General features: G+C 54.3%; 2 protein-coding genes across 5 annotated transcripts in view; one reads left to right on the top strand and one right to left on the bottom strand.

The window, feature by feature from the left end:
• Mast3 (microtubule associated serine/threonine kinase 3) overlaps nt 1-249 on the bottom strand; it is a 28207-nt gene extending 27958 nt beyond the window's left edge. For 3 of the 4 annotated variants that reach the window (XM_076914274.1, XM_076914275.1, XM_076914279.1), the window contains exon 1: nt 174-238. In XM_076914274.1, the coding sequence (XP_076770389.1) occupies nt 174-212 (39 nt within the window). In that variant the 5' untranslated portion in view covers nt 213-238. Of the gene's footprint in view, nt 1-173 lie in introns of all 4 variants that reach the window. The other variant, XM_076914278.1, reaches the window with a different exon arrangement.
• Nucleotides 250-3772: 3523 nt separating this feature from the next.
• Nucleotides 3773-18180, top strand: Il12rb1 (interleukin 12 receptor subunit beta 1). The gene is made up of 16 exons (XM_034520839.2): nt 3773-3935; nt 5149-5208; nt 5858-5972; nt 6399-6589; nt 7638-7774; nt 8381-8447; nt 8675-8800; nt 9602-9684; nt 9955-10192; nt 10991-11158; nt 11772-11906; nt 12213-12368; nt 12528-12662; nt 14472-14568; nt 14837-14918; nt 15587-18180. The coding sequence occupies exons 1-16, from the start codon at nt 3869-3871 to the stop codon at nt 15935-15937; spliced, it is 2208 nt and encodes a 735-aa protein (XP_034376730.1). The 5' UTR covers nt 3773-3868; the 3' UTR covers nt 15938-18180.
• Nucleotides 18181-19129: the final 949 nt, after the last annotated feature.

The raw sequence follows: 19129 nt of genomic DNA, 5'->3' as shown, positions 1-19129 counted from the left end.
GGCCAGCCTCAGTTTCCAGTTTCCCCATCTAACAGAGATCACCTCCCTTCCCATCGTGCGCAAACCGTTCTGGACAGCAGACGGGCAAAGATGCTTCCCGCCTTCCTCACTCCCTGCCTCAGTTTCCCGGCCCGGAAGGCTCTGTCCGCGCTCCCACCTGCACCCCGCCTCACCTGGAGCCCGCGGCGCCGCAGGAGGCTCGGCTCGTCCATCGCTGAGTGTCCCCGCGACCGGCCCCGCCTACAGTCCCGCCCCAATCCACAGGCCCCGCCCCCGAAAACCATTGGTCCTGTCGGTCAGCTGACGCTCGGCCGGTCCCGCCCCTCCGGCCCGGAGCTTTTCGCAACGCTGCCTGCGGAGGCACCGAGAGGTTCTGAGCGAGCTTGAGGTCACACAGCAGGACGGTCGCGACGCTCACCTCGATACAAAACTGAAGAAATTCCCAACTCCATCTTTAAGGAAAAGTTGGGTTTTAAAAATATTTGACTAATTTTTAGAATTTTTTTTGACGGTGTCTCATGTAGCCCCATGATCTAACAGCATATGACTCTGAACTTCTGATCTTCCTGCTCCCACCTCAAATTCTGGAGTGACAAGTGCCGCCACGACCGAAGTTACCTAGTGCTGGGCTCGAACTAATGCAGGGCTCCATGCATGCCCGGCCAATGTGCTGGCAGCTCTATGTCATGGTTCCTGCATTGCTGGGCAAAGCACTTCACACACACTAAGTCACCCCCTACCACTGAGACCCCTCTCCAACCCAACCATATGGGTTTTAAAAAGCTGTGTGGAGTGGAGCCGGCTGTGCTAGTGCTTACCCTTCATCCCAGCACGAGAGGAGGCGGCAGCAGATCTCCTTAGGTCATCCTTGGCTACATAGAGATTTGCAGGCAAGCCTGAGCTACATGAGACCTTGTCTAAAGACAAGTAAGGGGTTTTAGTACATTCGTCACCACCACCTAACCCTAAGATACACCCCCCCAAAGAGCCCCATCCTCACCAACGAGGTCTCTTGCGCCCCAGCCCCTGGCAGCCCCACTCTTTCTCCTTAGATTTGACTGAGTTGACCCTTTCACGGTTTTTTTTTTCTCCAAACTCCACCTTGTTGGGTTGTCATGTGTGCCTTCCTTTTTATGGATGAGCAGTAGTCCCCCATTGGTTTACCCATGGGTGGTCACTGGCCACTTCAGTTTGTAACTTTCCTGGGGTAGCTGCAATGACTGTTCCAGGACAAGGAATGTCTTTTTTTTTTTTTTTTTTTTTTTTTTTTTTTGGCATGTTTTCTGTCTTGGATGTATACCTGCAAGTGGACTCCCCATGGCCATATGGTAGCTGCGTGTTTTCAAGGGTGAGGAAGTGCCAGTTGGTTTCCCAAAGCACCTGCCCGCCAAACAAATGTCAACAAACTGACTAATTCTGTGGGCCACGCAGGCTGGAGTCTGGCTGAAAACCCATGTGCAAAGTCTACTCAAAAACTGCATGCAGTGTTTGCTCTCCCCAGGGAACAGAGTGTGGGGGCTGGAGCCTGACGGCTCCGAGGACCAGGGCTCCTGTCCTCTTATGAGCAATTCTCCTGCCTTGGTCAGGCAGCAGGATCAGGTGTTCAAGGCCCGCCTGAGGTACATGAGACAACTTAAACATAAAGACATAAATGCCTTTGAACAGTGTAGCTAAGTGATTTTCTAAACGTTTGTTTGGAGGTTAGAGAGATGGCTCAGTAGTTAGAGCATCAGCAGGTCCCAGCACCCACCTGGCGGCTCACCATTGTCTGTAACAACTGTCTGGTCCAGGGGATCTGGCGCCCTCTTCTGGCAGACACCAGGCACACATGTGGTGCACAGACATACATGCAGGCAACCACCACACACACTAAACGAGAATAAAATCTTTAAAATTGTTCTTATTGATAAATGATGCCCGTGTGCTTGTTAATGAACAACGTTTGCTCCTTGCAAACTCCTATTCATTCTTCAACACCCTCTCCGAATGCCCTTTCAGGGCTTCAGGGTCTCTTGGGCACAGGAAGGGAAGGTTACAGAAGCCGAGGCCATAGGGATAGTCAGTGGTTTCTTTTGCTATGGTTTCTGGGGCCCTTGTGACCTATTCCTTCCTGCTCCACGCCCCCATGTGTGTAACGTTCCTGAAAGTGGGGCACTGAGCTACACTGAGCCTTCAGAGGAGCCAGTGGGAGGGGGAGGAAGACATGTGTGGGTGCCCCACAGGATCTCCCCACCTCACACACCCTCCATGGCTCCCTAGTTCCTGTCCAGCTAGGCAGGCCCCTCAGCCTGGCACTTGAAGAAGCTTGAGGCCATGGGCTTGCTACCACCAAGCACCAACTATAGATGCCCGGCTGCCATTCACCCAGCCCGGCCTCCTTCACATGCAGCTTGTTAGGGGAAACAGAGCCAAATAGATGTGTTTGTGTGAAGGCAATACTGGCAGAATGGGGACAGCTCCCGAAGAACCAAGTTTGGCCCCCGTGCTGCTCTGTGACTCCATCTCTTTGCATCCAGCTGGGGCCTCTGGACTCAGTTTCTTCATCTGTGATATGGAGTAGGCCATAGCAGCCTTTTTGAGGTCAAGGCCATTTTAAGACCATGGTGGGGGAGGGCAGGTCAAACTCATGCTATAGTCTTGCATGACCTCCCTCCTCTCTTTGGATGGCCTAGGACTCAACAGCAATCCCCCTGCCTCAGCCTCCTAGGCAAGTGCTTAGAAGGCAGGTTTGTGTTACTGCACCTGGCCTTCCCCAGTGTCTATTGCATCTCCCTGACTCTGCCCCTCCCCCAGCCCCCAGCCCCTCCCTGTGAGCGCCCATGGGAGTCAGTCTGTGTGGGGTGTGTGTCAGGGCAGAGACACAGCCTCATTGTCCCAGAGCTACTGACCTCATAGCCCTCAGGATGCTTGACCCTGGGCCAGGCCGAGCCAGCTGTCCTGGGAACATGGCTCCTGCTCCAAGCTGGCCCCCCGAAGCGCTATGAACTCATCCATACGGGCCTCAGTTTCCCCTTATGCCCACTCCAAAAAAGATTATCATCTGTTTACCTTGTGTGGGCCCTGGAACTTTTAATTTAAGACAGGATTTCTCTGTGTACCCCTGGCTGTCCTGGAACTCAATCTGTAGACCAGGGTGGCTTTGAACTCAGAGATTCACCTGCCTCTGCCTCCTGAGTGCTGAGATTAAAGGTGTGCACCAGCACCACCTTGCCGTGATAACATCTTTAAAGAACAGTCAGACCACTTAAATTTTTTCTTTCTCTTCTGTCTGTCTGTCTGTCTGTCTGTCTGTCTGTCTGTCTGTCTGTCTTCCTTACTTCTTTCCATCTATATAGTCCAGGCTGCCCACACAATTGTGGCCATCTCCTATCTCAACCTCCCTGTTCTGGAAAAAAGACTTTAACTAGCAGTCTACAGGGTGGGCCCAGTTTCTAGAGCATCTGCTCAGCACATAGGAAACTCTGGGCTCCACCCTATCCCCTGTCTCGGTTGGATCAAGAGAGGTGTGGTGCACACCTGTCATCTCAGCACTGGGGAGGTGGAGGCAGGAGTTCAAGGTCAGCCTCAGCTACAGGGTAAATATAGGTCCATCCTGAGCTACATGAAAACCTGTTCAAAAAAAAAAAAAGATTTCCAGGCTCACTTACCGCAAGGTGGGTTTGTAGTACAGAGGGGGCCCCCACCTCTCGGCTGACTTCCTGGCTTTCACTTTCACTTTGACTGGCCCTGGGAGGCCATGAGTTTTTCTTTCTTTTCTTTTTCCCCCCTTCACTTTCTTTCTCTCTCAGTGTCAGTGTGTTTCCGAGTACCTGCGAGGTGGCTGGGCCCCTTCAGCCCTGGAGAAGTTCCTGGGGCCTTACAGTTCCTCATGGACAAGATGGGGCTGCCAGGGACCAGCAAGCACATCACCTTCCTCCTGCTTTGCCAGCTAGGCGGTGAGTCCCCACTGATCCTTGCCCCATGTCTCCTGGGTAAGGAGGAGTCCATGGCAGGCTGCAGGCGCCAAGTCCCGGTGGTCTCTGAGGCTGTCTTACTCTTTGTCATATGAGATCCCCATGGCCATGGATCTAGCTTAACTGTGGGTTTAATTTTCTCTCTCAGAGGAGTCTGACCCATTCCCATCTCCCATCTTCTTAAACAAGAAAAGCTCAAGGCATGGCAGGCACATGGAAGATGGCATGTTCTGCAAACAGCTTGCCACAGACTCTCATACACAGGATATGCACAGGCAGATTCACAGGACACCACAAGGACCAGGCTGAGAAGGGCCAGGGCCCCGCGGATCCACCTCAGTTGTGGCTGCTGTGTGTCTCTGGGCAAATTCTATGTCTCTCTGTACCTCTGTATTTGTCAGTAGGCCAGAGATCTGTAGCTTGTTGGCCCCAGGGATGGCAGTCAAGACTGCCTTAGCAAAAAGACTGCAGGCCTTTGGGGACACCATGTGCTAAGAGACTCAGCGAGAGACAAGGACCCAAGATTCCTACAGAGGGCTACCATCTGAGAGCCCCAAGGGGTGGCAGAGAGGGAAACCTGGCTTCAGACTGCAGGGTTGGGGTCACCAGAGGAAGGGAGAAGGCCATCACCTCAGAATCCAAATAGCCAATTTCACCTGACAAAATCCTGATACGCTCCCGGTTAGGCTAACTCCTTGACTGGGGTGTTCTACACTTCACACAGGAGACCCTGGTGCCTGGAGCACCACAGTGGAATCTGCCCACAGGACATCACCAGCTCCTGGGGACTGTTGCTAGCCCTCACTGCCAGCAGTATGCACTCATGGGGCTGTTACCCTCCCCCTAGCACCCTCCCCCACCAGCATGGTGCTTTAGGGGGAATGTGCTGGGCTCTGCTTGTCCACCTGTCCCACTGCCCTTCCTGTGTCTTTGGTGGTCATAGAGGGACCCACACAGAGCCACCTGGGGGACCTTATGATCCAGGTTAGGGAGAGGGATGATGGCTGAGAAAGGACGGACTGATGGACGATGGATAGATAGGTGGGTTGGGTGGGTAGGGGGTATGGGGGAGGGGTGGGTGGGTCTGCAGGCAGCTGTGTTGATAGCAAACAGACACAGACAGACACGAGGTGGGGAGGCTGATGCCCGCTCCTGTGCTCTTCCCAGGCTCACAGGACTTACTCTTGTCTTTCAGCCTTCAGCCGAGGTGACGGCTGCTGCGTGGAGAGGACGTCACACTCAGAGGAAGCCTCAGGTCACCCCACGTGTGTCCCTCCTTCCCGGCTCCTGCACAGCTGGACCTTGCCTGTCCCTTTCAGGCACTCATGAGCAGGGGTGGCTGGGCCCCTCCTCCTCTGGCCCCTGGTTGCAGGGTTTAAGCACCTGTTATTTAATTTGGGCCAGTGTTTGGGACGACCACCAGCTACATATTTGCACTCAGTCTCTAAGGGGAATATTTATATTTATTAACAAATATCACAAAAGAACTCCAAGAAACAGGGCCCCAATCCACTGTTGGAAGACTGTGGTGGGGAGGGGGATGAAGGTGGGGGGGGGCATCAGGGGTTCATAGTCATCCTTAGCCAAAGGAGGTTAAAATCAGCGTGTCCTACATGAAACTCAGAAACAAAGCAAACCTTGCAGGGCGCTGGGGTGCAGCTCCCTGAGCAGATAGGAAGCTGACAGTTCCCAGTGTAGAAAACTGAAAATCTTCCTGCTTGGGGGCCATGGCCTCATTCTGCCCGGCCCATGCAAGCATGCTGAGGTGGAAGTTGGCCCTGTACCTGAGACGTCCAGAAAGAGTGCTGGCAGTGGGGAGGAGGGCAGGCTTGGGGGCAGGGTGTGGGGACACGGGTGGGTCCACCATGGAGCCCCACTTCTCAGATCTCCACAATCACCCACAGGTTCCTACTTAGGACCCAGGAACTTGAGTTGCTACAGGGTTTCCGGGGCAGACTATGAGTGCTCCTGGCAGTATGATGGCCCTGAGGACAATGTTGCTCACTTCCTGTGGTGCTGGTGAGGACCCATTCCCACAACCTCGATTGTCCCCCAAATCCCTCACAGCCAAGATCTGTGGGTGAGCTCATGTGAGATTGGGCTGAGCATGGTCCCCGCCCATCTGTAAATGTCAGGTACTGCAGGGGACAGACAGAAAACATATTTTCTAGTCTCTCTGTCTCTCTCTGTGTGTCTCTGTCTCTCTGGTCTTTTGAGACAAGGTCTCACTATGTAGCCTAGGCTGTCCTCGAAGTCACACTCGCAGAGATCCTCCTGCCTCTGCCTCCCAAATTCTGGGATTATACAGAGCTGACTTGCCTTCTAGTCTTTACTTCACTCTCAAACTGACTTATGATTCTCCTCCCGCCCCCTATGATTCTCCTCCCGCCCCCTACCCAGCACCCCCCCCCCTCGGACTCATTGCTAACCCTCTCCCCACTGCAGCTTTGTTCGTGGGAATACCAACTTTAGCCAAGAATGCTGCTGCTACTTTTCCTCAGGCCGGTCCCAGACGGTGCAGTTCTCGGAACAGGACGGTATCTCTACGCTGTCCAAGGTCAACTTCTGGGTGGAGTCTCGGCTTGGGAACCGGACCATGAAGTCTCAGGAGATATCTCTGTACCTGTACAACTGGAGTGAGTTGTCCGTTTTACCTGCCCCTCTGTCACCACAGACGCCCCCAGTTCCCAGCCTGAGAACATCCCAGGTCCAGGGTGAGGCACTGGACATTACTGTGTGACAAAGCAGACCTGTCACACAGGACACCTGCCACTGGGCTCTTAGGTTTTTTTTTTCTGGCTTCAGCCTGATCCTCTGTGGAGCTGTGTTTTCATGACTCAGCGAGTCTTGACAGAGCCCTGTCCTTAGTGTGTGTGAGGATGTGGATTGTGGGAAGATTCAGGAACGGATGTGGGCAGGCTAGTGAGGGGGGGGTGCCCACCCTTCCACCGAGGCAGGAAATTAACTACGGCAGAGAAAAGTTCACTTCTCAGTGGGAAACACCGAACAAACGCAGTTGTTTTAGAGGGATGGATCCTGCTAGGGGTGAGACTCAGGATTTCTTTATACTCTGCCCCAGCCGCGCCCCCAGCCCCCTGACTGGGGGATTCTGGGCAAGGACTCTGCCCCGAGCCACACCCAAAGCATTTTATTCTTTAAGGTTTATTTATCTTTATTTTATGGGTATGTATGTTTTGCTTGTGTGTGTCTGGCCATTACAAATATGTCTAGTGCCCAGGGAGGCCCAGAGAAGGCGCTGGGTCCTTTGGAATGGCGGCCACGTTGTTGGTGAGACCTGAAACCGGGTCCTCTGACCCATGCTCCTAACCCCTGAGCATCTCTTCCGGCCCCTTGATACAGTCCTTTTTTAAAATCATTAGATTAGGGACAAAAGTCAGTACGTAGACACGAGCCTAGCATACAAGGAGCCCTAAGGTTTCATCCCTGGCACGGCATAGTCAGTTGTGGGGGTGCATGCCTGTCATGGGCCCTCTCAGGAGGTAGGAGGATCAGGAGTTTGCTAAAACACCCTGTCTGAAGAAACAAACAAAAACCGCTGAGACAAATCCCCTGTCCCCCAACCCTTGGTACAGAACGCCTGCCTTAGTCAGGGCAGCCCATAGGTGGAGCTGGGCAAACTACTCAAGTCACAGGGATGTGTGTTGACCCCCCCTCCCCCAACAGCCAAGATCACTCCTCCCTTGGGACACATCAGAGTGTCGCGATCGCACGGGCAGTTGCGAATGGACTGGAATGTGTCCGATGAGGCCGGTGCTGAGGTGCAGTTCAGGCGCCGGATGCCCACAACGAATTGGACCTTGGTGAGTTTGTTTTACAGGTCAAAGGTCACCATCGCGCCATCAATAATCCTCAGTTGTCCTTTCTGCTCTGTTGCGTGCTCTAGTGCACACACAGCCTTCCCTGGATGTCTCTGTCTTGTCGGCGTCTTGCTTCCTTAACAAGCTCTGGGCTGCCTTTCTGCTGGGTCCCTGTGGTCCAGGCTCTGTCTGGGCTTCTATACTCCGTCCGTCCGTGTGAGGGCTAGCCCCATCATTCCCCACCCCACCCCCAGTGTGAGGGGCACCTCTTACTCTCAGATCCGTTCTCACTCTCCCTCACCCAATCACTCCTCAGCCACTGGAGTCGGCCGGTTCCCTCAGTTTCCCTCAGTTTTCCTCTCAGATAAACAGGCAATGAAGTCAGAGGGGCCTGACCTGGCAGCATCACCTTGGGAGCTGCAGGAGGGAGGGAGGCAATGGGGGGGGGGCAGTGAGGAGGGAGGGAGGCTCTGGGGGGCGGAGGGAGGAGGGAGGGAGGCTCTCAGGCTCCAGGACTCAGTTGCACAATGAGACCCAGGTGGGAAAAGCAAACAGAAACTTTCCACCTGTTCCTTTCTGAGAGCAGTACCCAACCTCTTTCTCTTTTAGGGTGACTGTGGACCTCAGGTTAACTCTGGCTTGGGTATGCTTGGTGACATTCATGGTAGCAGTTCTGGTAAGCATTAATGAAGTCCCCCTGCTCTATGCAGGGCTGTGGTCCTGCCCTGTTGGTCACTGGGTTTATTCCTATTCTGCCAGGGGCAGAGTGACAGGTGCAGCAGCCAGGGTCACAGTCAAGGGTGGGGGGCAGGCAGAGTTCACAAGTGCTGGTCCGGTGACCTGGATCTACATCTGGGCAGCCCCAGCACACTGACACCGGGACCCATGTCCTCTGTCTCCCAGAGTCCTGCCTCTGCCCTTCTGAGAACATGGCCCAGGAGATCCAGATAAGGAGGAGGAAGCGGCTCTCCTCAGGGGCCCCTGGAGGTCCCTGGAGTAATTGGAGCATGCCTGTGTGTGTTCCACCCGGTGAGAGGGGCCTGGGTTACAAGTACTAGGAAGAGTTAACAAAGCCACATGTGGTAGTGCATGCCAGTCACCCAACACTGAGAAAGCTGAGGCAGGAGGATTCTGTTTTTTGAGGTCAGCCTGGGCTTCATAGCCAGACCCTGTCTCAAAAGAAAATAATAAAAGATATGGCTGCAAATTTCAGACATCAGGCTGGGGGTGTTAGACATCAGGCTGGGGGTGTTAGACATCAGGCTGGGGGTGTTAGACATCAGGCTGGGGGGTTGGACATCAGGCTGGGGGGTTAGACATCAGGCTGGGGGTTAGACATCAGGCTGGGAGGGTGTTAGACATCAGGCTGGGGGGTTGGACATCAGGCTGGGGGTGTTAGACATCAGGCTGGGGGTGTTAGACATCAGGCTAGGGGTGTTAGACATCAGGCTGGGGGGTTGGACATCAGGCTGAGGGTGTTAGACATCAGGCTGGGAGGGTGTTAGACATCAGGCTGGGGAGTTGGACATCAGGCTGGGAGGTTAGACATCAGGCTGGGGGGTTAGACATCAGGCTTGGGGGGTTAGACATCAGGCTGGGGGGTTGGACATCAGGCTGGGGGGTTAGACATCAGGCTGGGGGGTTGGACATCAGGCTGGGGGGGTTAGACATCAGGCTGGGGGGTTGGACATCAGGCTGGGGGTGTTAGACATCAGGCTGGGGGGTTAGACATCAGGCTGGGGGGTTAGACATCAGGCTGGGGGGTTGGACATCAGGTTTCAGGGTCAGGAGGGTCCTTCAGGTCTGGGACCAGCTCTGCTCTCCTTACAGATCTCCTCCCCCAGGCCGAGATTAAGTTCTTGGTGGAGCCCCTGAACCAAGGTGGAAGGAGGCGTCTGACCATACAGGGGCAGGTGATTGTGCTAGCCTGAGCTGGGGGTGGCAGCAGTGGCGGGTTATGAGGTTAACTTTGAAAGATGGCTGGGCATGGTGGCCCACACCTGTCATCCAACACAAGTAGACAAAGGAAGATGAGGAGTTTAAGGTCATCCTTGGCCAGCCTGGGCTACAGGAGACCTTGTCGGTGCTGCTAATGGGGAGCTGGGGCACGCCTGTGATGGGGGGGGTAGTGTCCCTGCAGCGCAGGGCTGTCCCGGATCCCCACGCCCTTGTCCTTTCTGCAGTCGCCACAGCTGGCTGTCCCGCCAGGCTGCCGGGACAGGCCTGGTGCTCAGGTGAAGAAGCACTTGGTACTGGTGCGCATGCTGTCCTGCAGGTGCCAGGCTCACACCTCGAAAACCGTGCCCCTGGGCAAGACGCTGAACCTCTCCGGGGCCGCCTACGTCCTGGATGTGCTCGCCGAGACTCGCTTTGGCCGCAGCACCCTCCGGAAGTGGCCCCTTCCCGCCCAAGAGCTCACAGGTGCCCGGGTCACCAGGACGCCGGGACGGGAGCAAAAGGGAGGCTGGGTCCGCTCTGCGCTGAGCATGCGCGAGGCCTGGTCCACTTCTCACTCAAGGAAGACAGAGATTAAGTTAAGGTCGCATCAAAAATGCAGTTTCCAAGATGTGCAATGTTTGATGCGGGGCTTTAAACCTTCGAACAGCATGGGTGGGGCACTTAGAGGGCTGAGACAGGAGAATTTCAAATTCCAGGCCTCACATAGACACCTTGTCTGAAAACTACAACAGAAGACCCTTGTAGCCTCCTAGCTCTTGGCCTCTCATTAAACCTTATGCCCATGCACCTGTTACAGTGTCCAGGCACAGGCACTTGACAGGTTGGCACAGCAACGGGCTCCGGCTTGGTTGATTCAGGTTTTGCTGGGCAGACTCAGGCTGGTGGTTAGCCCTCTCTGTGCCTCTGGTTATGTGTGTGCAAAGTAGGGCAACCAGCCAGGCCTAGTGAGACATGTCTTTAGTGCCAGCACTCAGGAGGCAGAACCAGAAGGATCTCTGTGAGTTGAAGGCTAGCTCGGTCTAAAGCGTGAGTTCCAGGACAGCCAAGGCTACACGGAAAAAACGTTATGAAAAAGAAAAAAAAATAACAAAAGGCCCACTTTGTAGCCTGTAAAGTGTTGACTATCAATCAGCCTGACATACAGTTGGTGCTTAATAAATGCTGAGTTGATCTCAGAGTGGGAAGCTGAGTCTGTGCCTGTGATCCTCACTGACATGCTGGTGACCCCTTGTCCCCATGTGACACTCTGTCTCCTTCTAGAGACAAGAACCCTGAATGTCAGCGTGGAAGGCAACGTGACATTCATGCAATGGGCAGCCCAGGCTCCAGGCACCACCTACTGCCTTGAGTGGCAGCCGTGGGGCCAGGACAGGAACCACACTCGCTGTACCCTGATTGCACCAGAAGATGAGGACCCTGCCAAGATGGGTAACGTTGTCAGATAAACGTCTCTGTGATAACACATGGTGGACTCCAGCCTTCAGGGTCTGTGCACACAGGATGTCTGAAGCCCAGAGAGTCATCTGCACTTACTCAGAGTCACACAGCATCGGGCGGGCCCAGGCAGAAGCAGATCGGTGCGGCCTGCATCTGCAGCCTTTGCGGTTCCGTGGCCTGCCCTAGGCCGTCACACCACACCAGATAATGAGTCTCACATATTATGGTGATTTAAACATTCCCCGCACCACGGGAGGTGGCAGTTCACAGTTGCTGTTGGCAAATTAATGAGGCCTGGGGAAAGCCAGGCGGCAGGATGGTGCCTGAGGTATCTTGTTTTAAGACGTCCTGCTCTGGGTTTGGGCTGGAGTCCTGATGGACACACTTTTGGGGTTCTTAGAGAACCCCAGCTGAGACTGTGGAGCTGAACACAGACTTCTCTGCATTCTGTAAGGCCGGAGTACTTGGATGAGGGACCCAGGGGAAAAGGTAGAAAGGTTTTGAAGCACGAGTAGGAGTTTTCTAGGTAGTCCAGAAGACAGCACAGCCAGGGAGCCTGTGAACAGTGAGAGTTCTTCAGTGGCCTCTGCACTGGTCCTTCTAGTGACACACAGCTGGAGCTCGAAGCCGAACCTGGACCAGGAGGAATGTTACCACATCACTGTCTTCGCCTCCAAGAACCCCAAGAATCCCATTCTGTGGGCCACCGTCCTGTCCAGTTACTACTTTGGGGGTAACGGTGAGTCAGTCGATCCCTTGGTGACCCTTGGTGACCCTTGGTGTCCCTTGGTCACCTTGGGGTGGCTGTAGGCGGAACCAAGGATCTGAGCTGGCCAAATGCTATCTCTATTAGCCACGCCAGTAGGTGTGGCTAAGGCTATACAGTAGAGCCCTAAGCTTGTGGAGTTAGGGTGCTGGGCGGATCCAGGGCTGTGGGTGGGGCCGGCAGCCACTGTGGTAGGCATGGCCACCGTGGGGGGGGGGCGTCGCAGCAGTGGGGACCTTCCCTTCAGCTGCTCCACCGCTGACTGGGTGCATTGCACAGCCTCAAGGGTCGGGACTCCGCGCCACGTGTCGGTGAGGAACTACACCGAGAACTCGGTGTCCGTGGAGTGGACGGCGTCGCAGCTGAGCACCTGCCCCGGGGTCCTGACGCAATACGTCGTGCGTTGCGCGGCTGAAGACGGCACGTGGGAGTCAGGTGCGAGGGATGTGGGGGTGTGCGAGCCCCTCTGCTGTGTCCTGAGACAAGATACAGCGACCCCACAGCGAGTGTGGATCCCACAGGCCTGCGCTGAGTGTCAGGCTCGTACCACGGGTCACGAAGCGATCCCTAACCCACTGCTGCCTTCCCCAGCAGAGTGGCTCGTGCCACCCACGAAAACCCAAGTGACACTTGACAAGCTGCGCAGCCGCGTGGTGTACACGGTTCAGGTGCGAGCCGACACTGCGAGGCTCCCAGGCGTCTGGAGCCATCCCCAGCGCTTCAGCTTTGGTGAGGAGACATCAAGGACAGCTGACTGCTCTCCCCCTAATGACCCCACAGTGCCAAGGACCAGCTTCGGCTTGGAAAGGGGGTCCTGAGGAAGGGGTGTTTGGGAGTGGCGAAAGAACAACTCGAAGTCAGTTGTGGGTTCTGCTCCGGTTGGCTGTCCAGATAGATATCTGCTTGAGACAGCTCTCTGCTAGAGAAAATTCCAAAAGGTCTCTGGATAGTTCATGGGCTTTCTGATCAAAGTCAGAAAAAATTCTTAGATTTCCCAATCAAGTCAGAAATCCTGTTAGAAAACATTCTAAAAGTAAATCTTGAGTTTTCTGATCAAAATCTGAAAGCCAGAAAAATTTCTAAATAGCTGTGTAAGCTCTCCAGTCCCCTCTCTGGGGTTCTCATTCATTCTCTCTCTCTCTCTCTCTCTCTCTCTCTCTCTCTCTCTCTCTCTCTCTCTCTCTCTCTCTTCCCGCCCCCCCAGGCCAAAGCCCAGTCTTTTATTTAAATATCAATTCACTTGTCCACCTTTCCCCCGCCCCCATCATTCCTCAAATCACTATCCCCTAATTCAAGCCGCTGATTCTTAGAAAAGGGCAGCAAGTATGTTCTTTTTCATTTTTCCTTTTTCAAGTTTTTTTTTTTTTTTTTTTTTAAGATTCATTTATTTTACTTATACGTATACACTGTAGTTGTCTTCAGACACACCAAAAGAGGGCACCAGATCCCATTACAGATGGTTGTGAGCCACCATGTGGCTGCTGGGAATTGAACTCAGGACCTCTGGAAGAGAAGTCAGTGCTCTTAACTGCTGAGCCATCTTTCTGGGTTGTTTTTTTTTTTTTCTTTTTCTTAACATTGCAAATGAATTCAGAGATCTGTCTGCCTTTGAAGCACAGAGAATAAGTTTAGCTGGGAGAGATCCGGTGCTGAGATTATCATTCCCCAAATCTCTTCTCTCTTTCTTCAGTATCTTTCTGACAAGCTGGCTCAGAGTGTAGCTGCCCCATTCTTTCAGATCTGTGAAAGCCCTAATTTATATATAATATAAATATATAAGGATATATGTAATATACCCTTATATTTTGCATAGTTGAGAAATTATATATTCTTGAACTCATGTTTTCAGAGTTCTTTCTCACAGCCTTAAGGGTTGTCCTGAAGGTCTCAGCATTTACCATTTTTTTTTTTTCGCGGAGACATTAGACAGCCTGACCTCATGGACTCATGCTGCTTCTAATTATCATTGAGTCGTTAACCTTGGCAGGGAGAACATTTTATATATACATACATACATACATACACACACACACACACACACACACACACACACACACGCCTCACGCCCAGCAACCGTCAACACTCCTGCAGTCCAACACCCTCCTGGCTCTGTTTCTGGAGTGGGACCGTGTCCCACCTCTCTTCCATGACCACGCAGGACCGGCACCACAACACCCTATTGGGGGACTTTTTCTTTGTGGCTTTCCATGGGCCTCTGGAAAAAGCACTAGTCGGATTTCCTTTTCTCTGGCCCACCTCACCTACCTGCGATATTTGATTCCTCCCTACTTGTCAAACTTCTATTTATCCTTCAAACCCCAGTGTAAAGTTCCCTCCTCTAGGAAGCACTCCCTACCTTTCTCTGAGTCACAGTGACAGAGTAACCAACCCCCTGCTTTCTTTGGTTCCTTGGGATGCTGTATGTGGGATGGTGTATGCGGGTTGCTGTATGCAGGTTGCTGTATGCCGTACTGTGTCTTACCCAGTCAGGGTAGGAACAGGGCACACATCCTTCAACCTGAATTGTCCCGCCCCCAGAGGTGCAGATTTCCCGTTTATCCATCGTTTTCGCGTCTCTGGGAAGCTTCGCCAGCGTCCTCCTCGTGGGCAGCCTCGGATACATTGGCTTAAACAGGTGACTCTCGCCTTACCGCTCCTGCCTTGTCTGTTAGCGCAGTATTGAGAATACTCACGACCCCAAAGTATAGATCTGCCCTGGTGTAGACGAGGAAACCAAGGCACAGAGGGCGGAACCGGATGTGCGGATGTGCGCTGTGGGCAGAGACGCTGCTGATCTTGAGTGTGCAGGACTCTCCTCTGGCCCACATCACACCCTTCACAACACAGCGGCTCAAGGAAGCCTCAGGAACACCGTCTCTGATCTGCCACCTTCTGTTCCTCAGGGCCGCCTGGCACTTGTGCCCACCCCTGCCTACACCGAGTGGCAGCGCTGCTGTGGAGTTCTCCGGCAGCCAGGGCAAGCAGGTAAATGTTCCTTCTCGGCTTCCCACTGCTGTTGGGTATCTCCTGCGGTCAATGTGTATGCTCCACCACAGCTTGCCCAAACTGAAGGGCGACTGGAAGAGCCAACAGGCCGGAGAATTCTGGAAGTCATTTTAGAATCAGAATTTAACGTGGCTTCGACCGAAGGGGAATGTGAAAAACAAACTCAAAGCTACGGGCTTCAGGCATGGCTGGATCCAGGGGACAGGATCTGTTTCTGTGTTGTAGCTCTCCTCGGGGGCCTCACCCCTGGCTGTTTAGGAGAACTTAGAAAAGGGTCTCCTGAGAATGAACGCGCTCCCCGGGGCCACTGGGGGAGGGATTTTAGAGGTTTTCAGCGATATTGTATCCTGGCCCCGCCCACCAAGCTTTTCCCACCCAATGACCTGGCTTTTTTCATTGTTCTGACGCCTCTCGAGTCCTGGAGGCGTCCAATTACGTAGCTCCGCCCACAGCCCTAGCCCTGCCCTCGTCTCTTTATTCAGTTCTGGTCCCGCCCATGTCCCGGCCCATCACTCAATTCTGGTTCTGTCCCTTCCCCCTTCACTCAGTCCTGGCCCCGCCCCCTCCTGCCCCTTCACTCCTGGCCCCGCCCCGCACTTGACTCAGCCCTGGCCCCTCTCGCGCACTGGCTCTGTTCCTCTTTCTAGGCTTGGCAGTGGTGCAGCCCTGAGGACTTTCCGGAGGTGCTGTACCCGCGAGACGCTCTGGTGGTGGAGATGCCCGGGGACGGAGGCGACGGGACAGAGTCGCTCCAGGACGCCCCTGAGCGTGCCCTGGACACAAGGCGGCCCTTGGAGACTGAGAGGCAGGTGCAGGGACTCTCAGAGGCCAGGCGCCTGGGCCTGGCTAGGGAGGACTGTCCCCGTGATGACTTGGCCCACGTGACACTCCCGCTGCTCCTGGGAGATGTGACCCAGAGAGCCTCTGTACTTGACGATCTTTGGAAGACCCTTAAGACCGCGGAGCCGGGACCACCCACTTTGGGGCAAGAGGCCTGACTGCTATATCTCCAGCCTGCTCCTCCTCACGAGCCCCTAAACTGCAACAGCTGGTCACAATGGCTGTCCTATTTTATAGATGTGACTCTTGAGCCCCAGAGAAGGTGAATGTCAGACCTGAGGTCACACAGCGTTTGCAGGACGCAGACCCAGTCCTTTCCACTCTGTAGCACCCCTAACTTCCCCTCCCACCCACTCCCTCCAGCCCTTATAGCCACAGCCTGTGAGGGGAACACAGAACCCGCCAGGAAGGGGACAGTGCTGCATGTAGCCCTGCTTGGTATCCTCAGGACAAGGCTGGACCCTATCACTGGTTTGTTTATTTTGGTGGGTCCTTCCAGTCTGAGGGGACATGATCACAGGCTTAGTTTGCCTCCAGCATCCTGGGCTGGGGTCTAACCCCGGAAGTACTAGACAGGATGAGTCTAGAGCGTCATAAATTAGGTCACCTAAAAAGCAGGGCCGAGCTAGCCAAGGAAAGGTCACGCCCATCAAGAGCGCCCCGAGTGCCCCAGCGCTGCAGCCGCGGTAAACGCGCGTGCGTAACGTCTCACGTTAACCACTAGGAGGCAGCAGCGACGCGTGTCGCCTCCGTCCGCCCTGCATAGGGGGCTCAAATCGGACTTTTCCAGTTTAAACCACCCAAGGTTTGAGAACGGTTTTATAACAAGAGTATGAGGGCTAGGCCTCCCCGACCGAGGGCCTGTTTTACCATGGAAGCTTCTAGCTGGAGAAGGAGCCATGGTCTCCGGGTCAAGCCACACATAGGTTACTCAGATAGTTCGGTTATGGTAGCCCCAGTCTCCAGTGCTGGGGTATGTTGGGGTTCCTCCGGGGACCCGGGGAAGCTGAAGCAGAGGACGCTGCTGCGCTTGGGAGAACTTGCCAACACGGCTAGAGTCTGCTTGGACTCGGGAAGAAGGCAAGACCAGACCTGGGGGTGGAGAGTCGGTCACCTGCATCCAGCCACGTGGGCTGGACAACACTTTCCGTCCAGCTCCTTTTTTCATGAAATATATTTTGTGTCCACCAGGATCCATCTGGCTTCTGGCAAAGCGAAAGATGGGTGAGTGGGGGACAGAGTGACAGCCTAGGATCCTCCTCCCCCCACCCCCGTGGCTGGGGGCGTGGCTCGAGGGCAGAGTGACAGACTAGGATTCCCGGTGAGGGGCTAAGGGCGTGGCTCAGGCTCAGAGAGTCTTAGAACCCCAGCGAGGAGCTGGGGGCGTGGCCCAGAGTCAGGCTGCTTAGGAGTCCCAAAAAGAGCTGGGGGCGAGCCTCGAGGCTGGACTGATCATTATAATGCTAACCGCCTTGGTTTGACCGTCACCAGTGCAAAACAAAGTCCTTAAGTGTTCCAGACATCCTGCGTGCTCACCCGCGTGGCATGGGACGTCCACAGGACCAGGACGCTGCAGGCAAACACGGATCCAGCCATCATCACACCCACAGTTTTTTTTAACAAACCGGAACCCTGATGAGGGGGTTGAAAGGGGCATAGGGCTGAGGGGCTGAAGGGATCCTGGAGGAGGCGATGCTGTGCCGTCAGCGGGGACAGCCAAGTGAAGGGACTGAGGTAGCAGAATAAACTTTATTTTTTTTTTCCGAGATAGGTTTTCTCTGTATAGCCTTGGCTGACCTTGAACTCACTCTGTAGACCAGGCTAGCCTCAAACTCAGAAATCCGCCTGCCTCTGCCTCCCAAGTGCTGGGATTAAAGGCGTGCGCCACCACCGCCCTGCGCTCCATTTTGTTCTTAAGACTATTCTAAGTTAACTTGCCCTCAGGGAAGCATGGCCCCCTCCCTTGAGGTCTGAGAACAATCACGAAATGTCCTTGGCAGTTGCAAAGTAGACGCAGCAGCTGCAGCTGGCTGATAACACCAGAGTGGGCTAAGAAAACATAAGTCTTCCCCTGGGCAAGGTGCTCCCTCTGTTAGCATTCGGTCTAAGCTCCGCCCCACAGTTACCTGGCAACAGCCAGGTATGCTCCGCCCCACAGTTACCTGGCAACAGCCAGGTAGGGACCCACTATAAAAGGGGCTGCTTGCCCCCTCCTCTTGCTCTCTGGCCCTCTTGATCTCTTGCTGTCTTTCTTCCTCTCCGTCCCCTCTCCTCTTCCCCGTTCTCTCTCCATTCCCTTCCCCCCCACATGCTCATGGCCGGCCTCTACTCTACTTCTCTACTCTCTCTGCCTCTCTCTGCCTCTACTACCCTCTTAACTCCCCTCCCCATGCCCTGAATAAACGCTATTCTACATTATACCATCGTGTGGCTGGTCCCTCAGGGGGAAGGGATGCCTTGGCATGGGCCCACTGAGACACCCCCTTCCTCCATACCTGACTACACAGCCATAGAACATATCTCCTCCTCTCTTTATCTTTTAATAAACACTTCACCCTCCTGGTGGTTTAACCAGATGCTGTAAACCAATTCGCTTAAAGATCACCATTTCTTTACTCTCACAAAATGCCCAGGCTTGGAAACCCCTGCTTGCTTTTTTTCCCTTTTTAAACCCCCTTCACTCAGACCTGGGGGTCACTGTCCTTCCTGTTGCGTCAGGAAGGCTGGTGGCCCAAGCTTGAATAACGACCCTCATGTGCTTACATCGCCGTTGTGATTCCTGGTGGTCTCTTTGGGGGTTTTACAATCTGGGCACAACACAAGAACAGCCAGTGCAAAGGTCCTGGGGAGGCCAAATAAAGGTTCTGAGTGACAGGCTGCTGCCAGCAGGCCAGGACCTTTTAGTTTAGCCTGGTGGCCTGGAGAGAAGAGCTTGTGACTTCCCTGCGAGCTGCTCAGGGCCCTCCAGCTGCAGCCCATGCTAGATCAGAATTCACCATGCCCCTGCCTCAGCCTCCAGAGTGCTGAGATGACTGCTGAGGGCTAACAGGCCCAGTCCCTGACCCTCTCCTCTTCCAGCTTACTGGTTTCTGTCTGTCGGTGGCCTTGTGTGGAGCAGGGACATGAGCTGCCTCAGTCTCCTTCCCCAGGCACCTCCCCACTGGATGCTTCCAGCCAGTGTGGGCAGATTGTCACAGGCTCTAGGGAACATGTGCCATCCATGACCTGCACAGAGCAGCCCCCGGGGTCACTGCCTGAGCCAGGTGCCCAACGTTTTGCCAGCAATGGCCGCCTGACTCTGCCTGTCACCGTTTGATTTTAAATCATACACACCACGAGTTGCCCTCCGC

The sequence above is a fragment of the Arvicanthis niloticus genome, chromosome 16 (genome assembly GCF_011762505.2).
Source record: "Arvicanthis niloticus isolate mArvNil1 chromosome 16, mArvNil1.pat.X, whole genome shotgun sequence".
Lineage (NCBI taxonomy): Eukaryota > Metazoa > Chordata > Mammalia > Rodentia > Muridae > Arvicanthis > Arvicanthis niloticus.
This window is presented reverse-complemented; position numbering and strand designations above follow the sequence as displayed.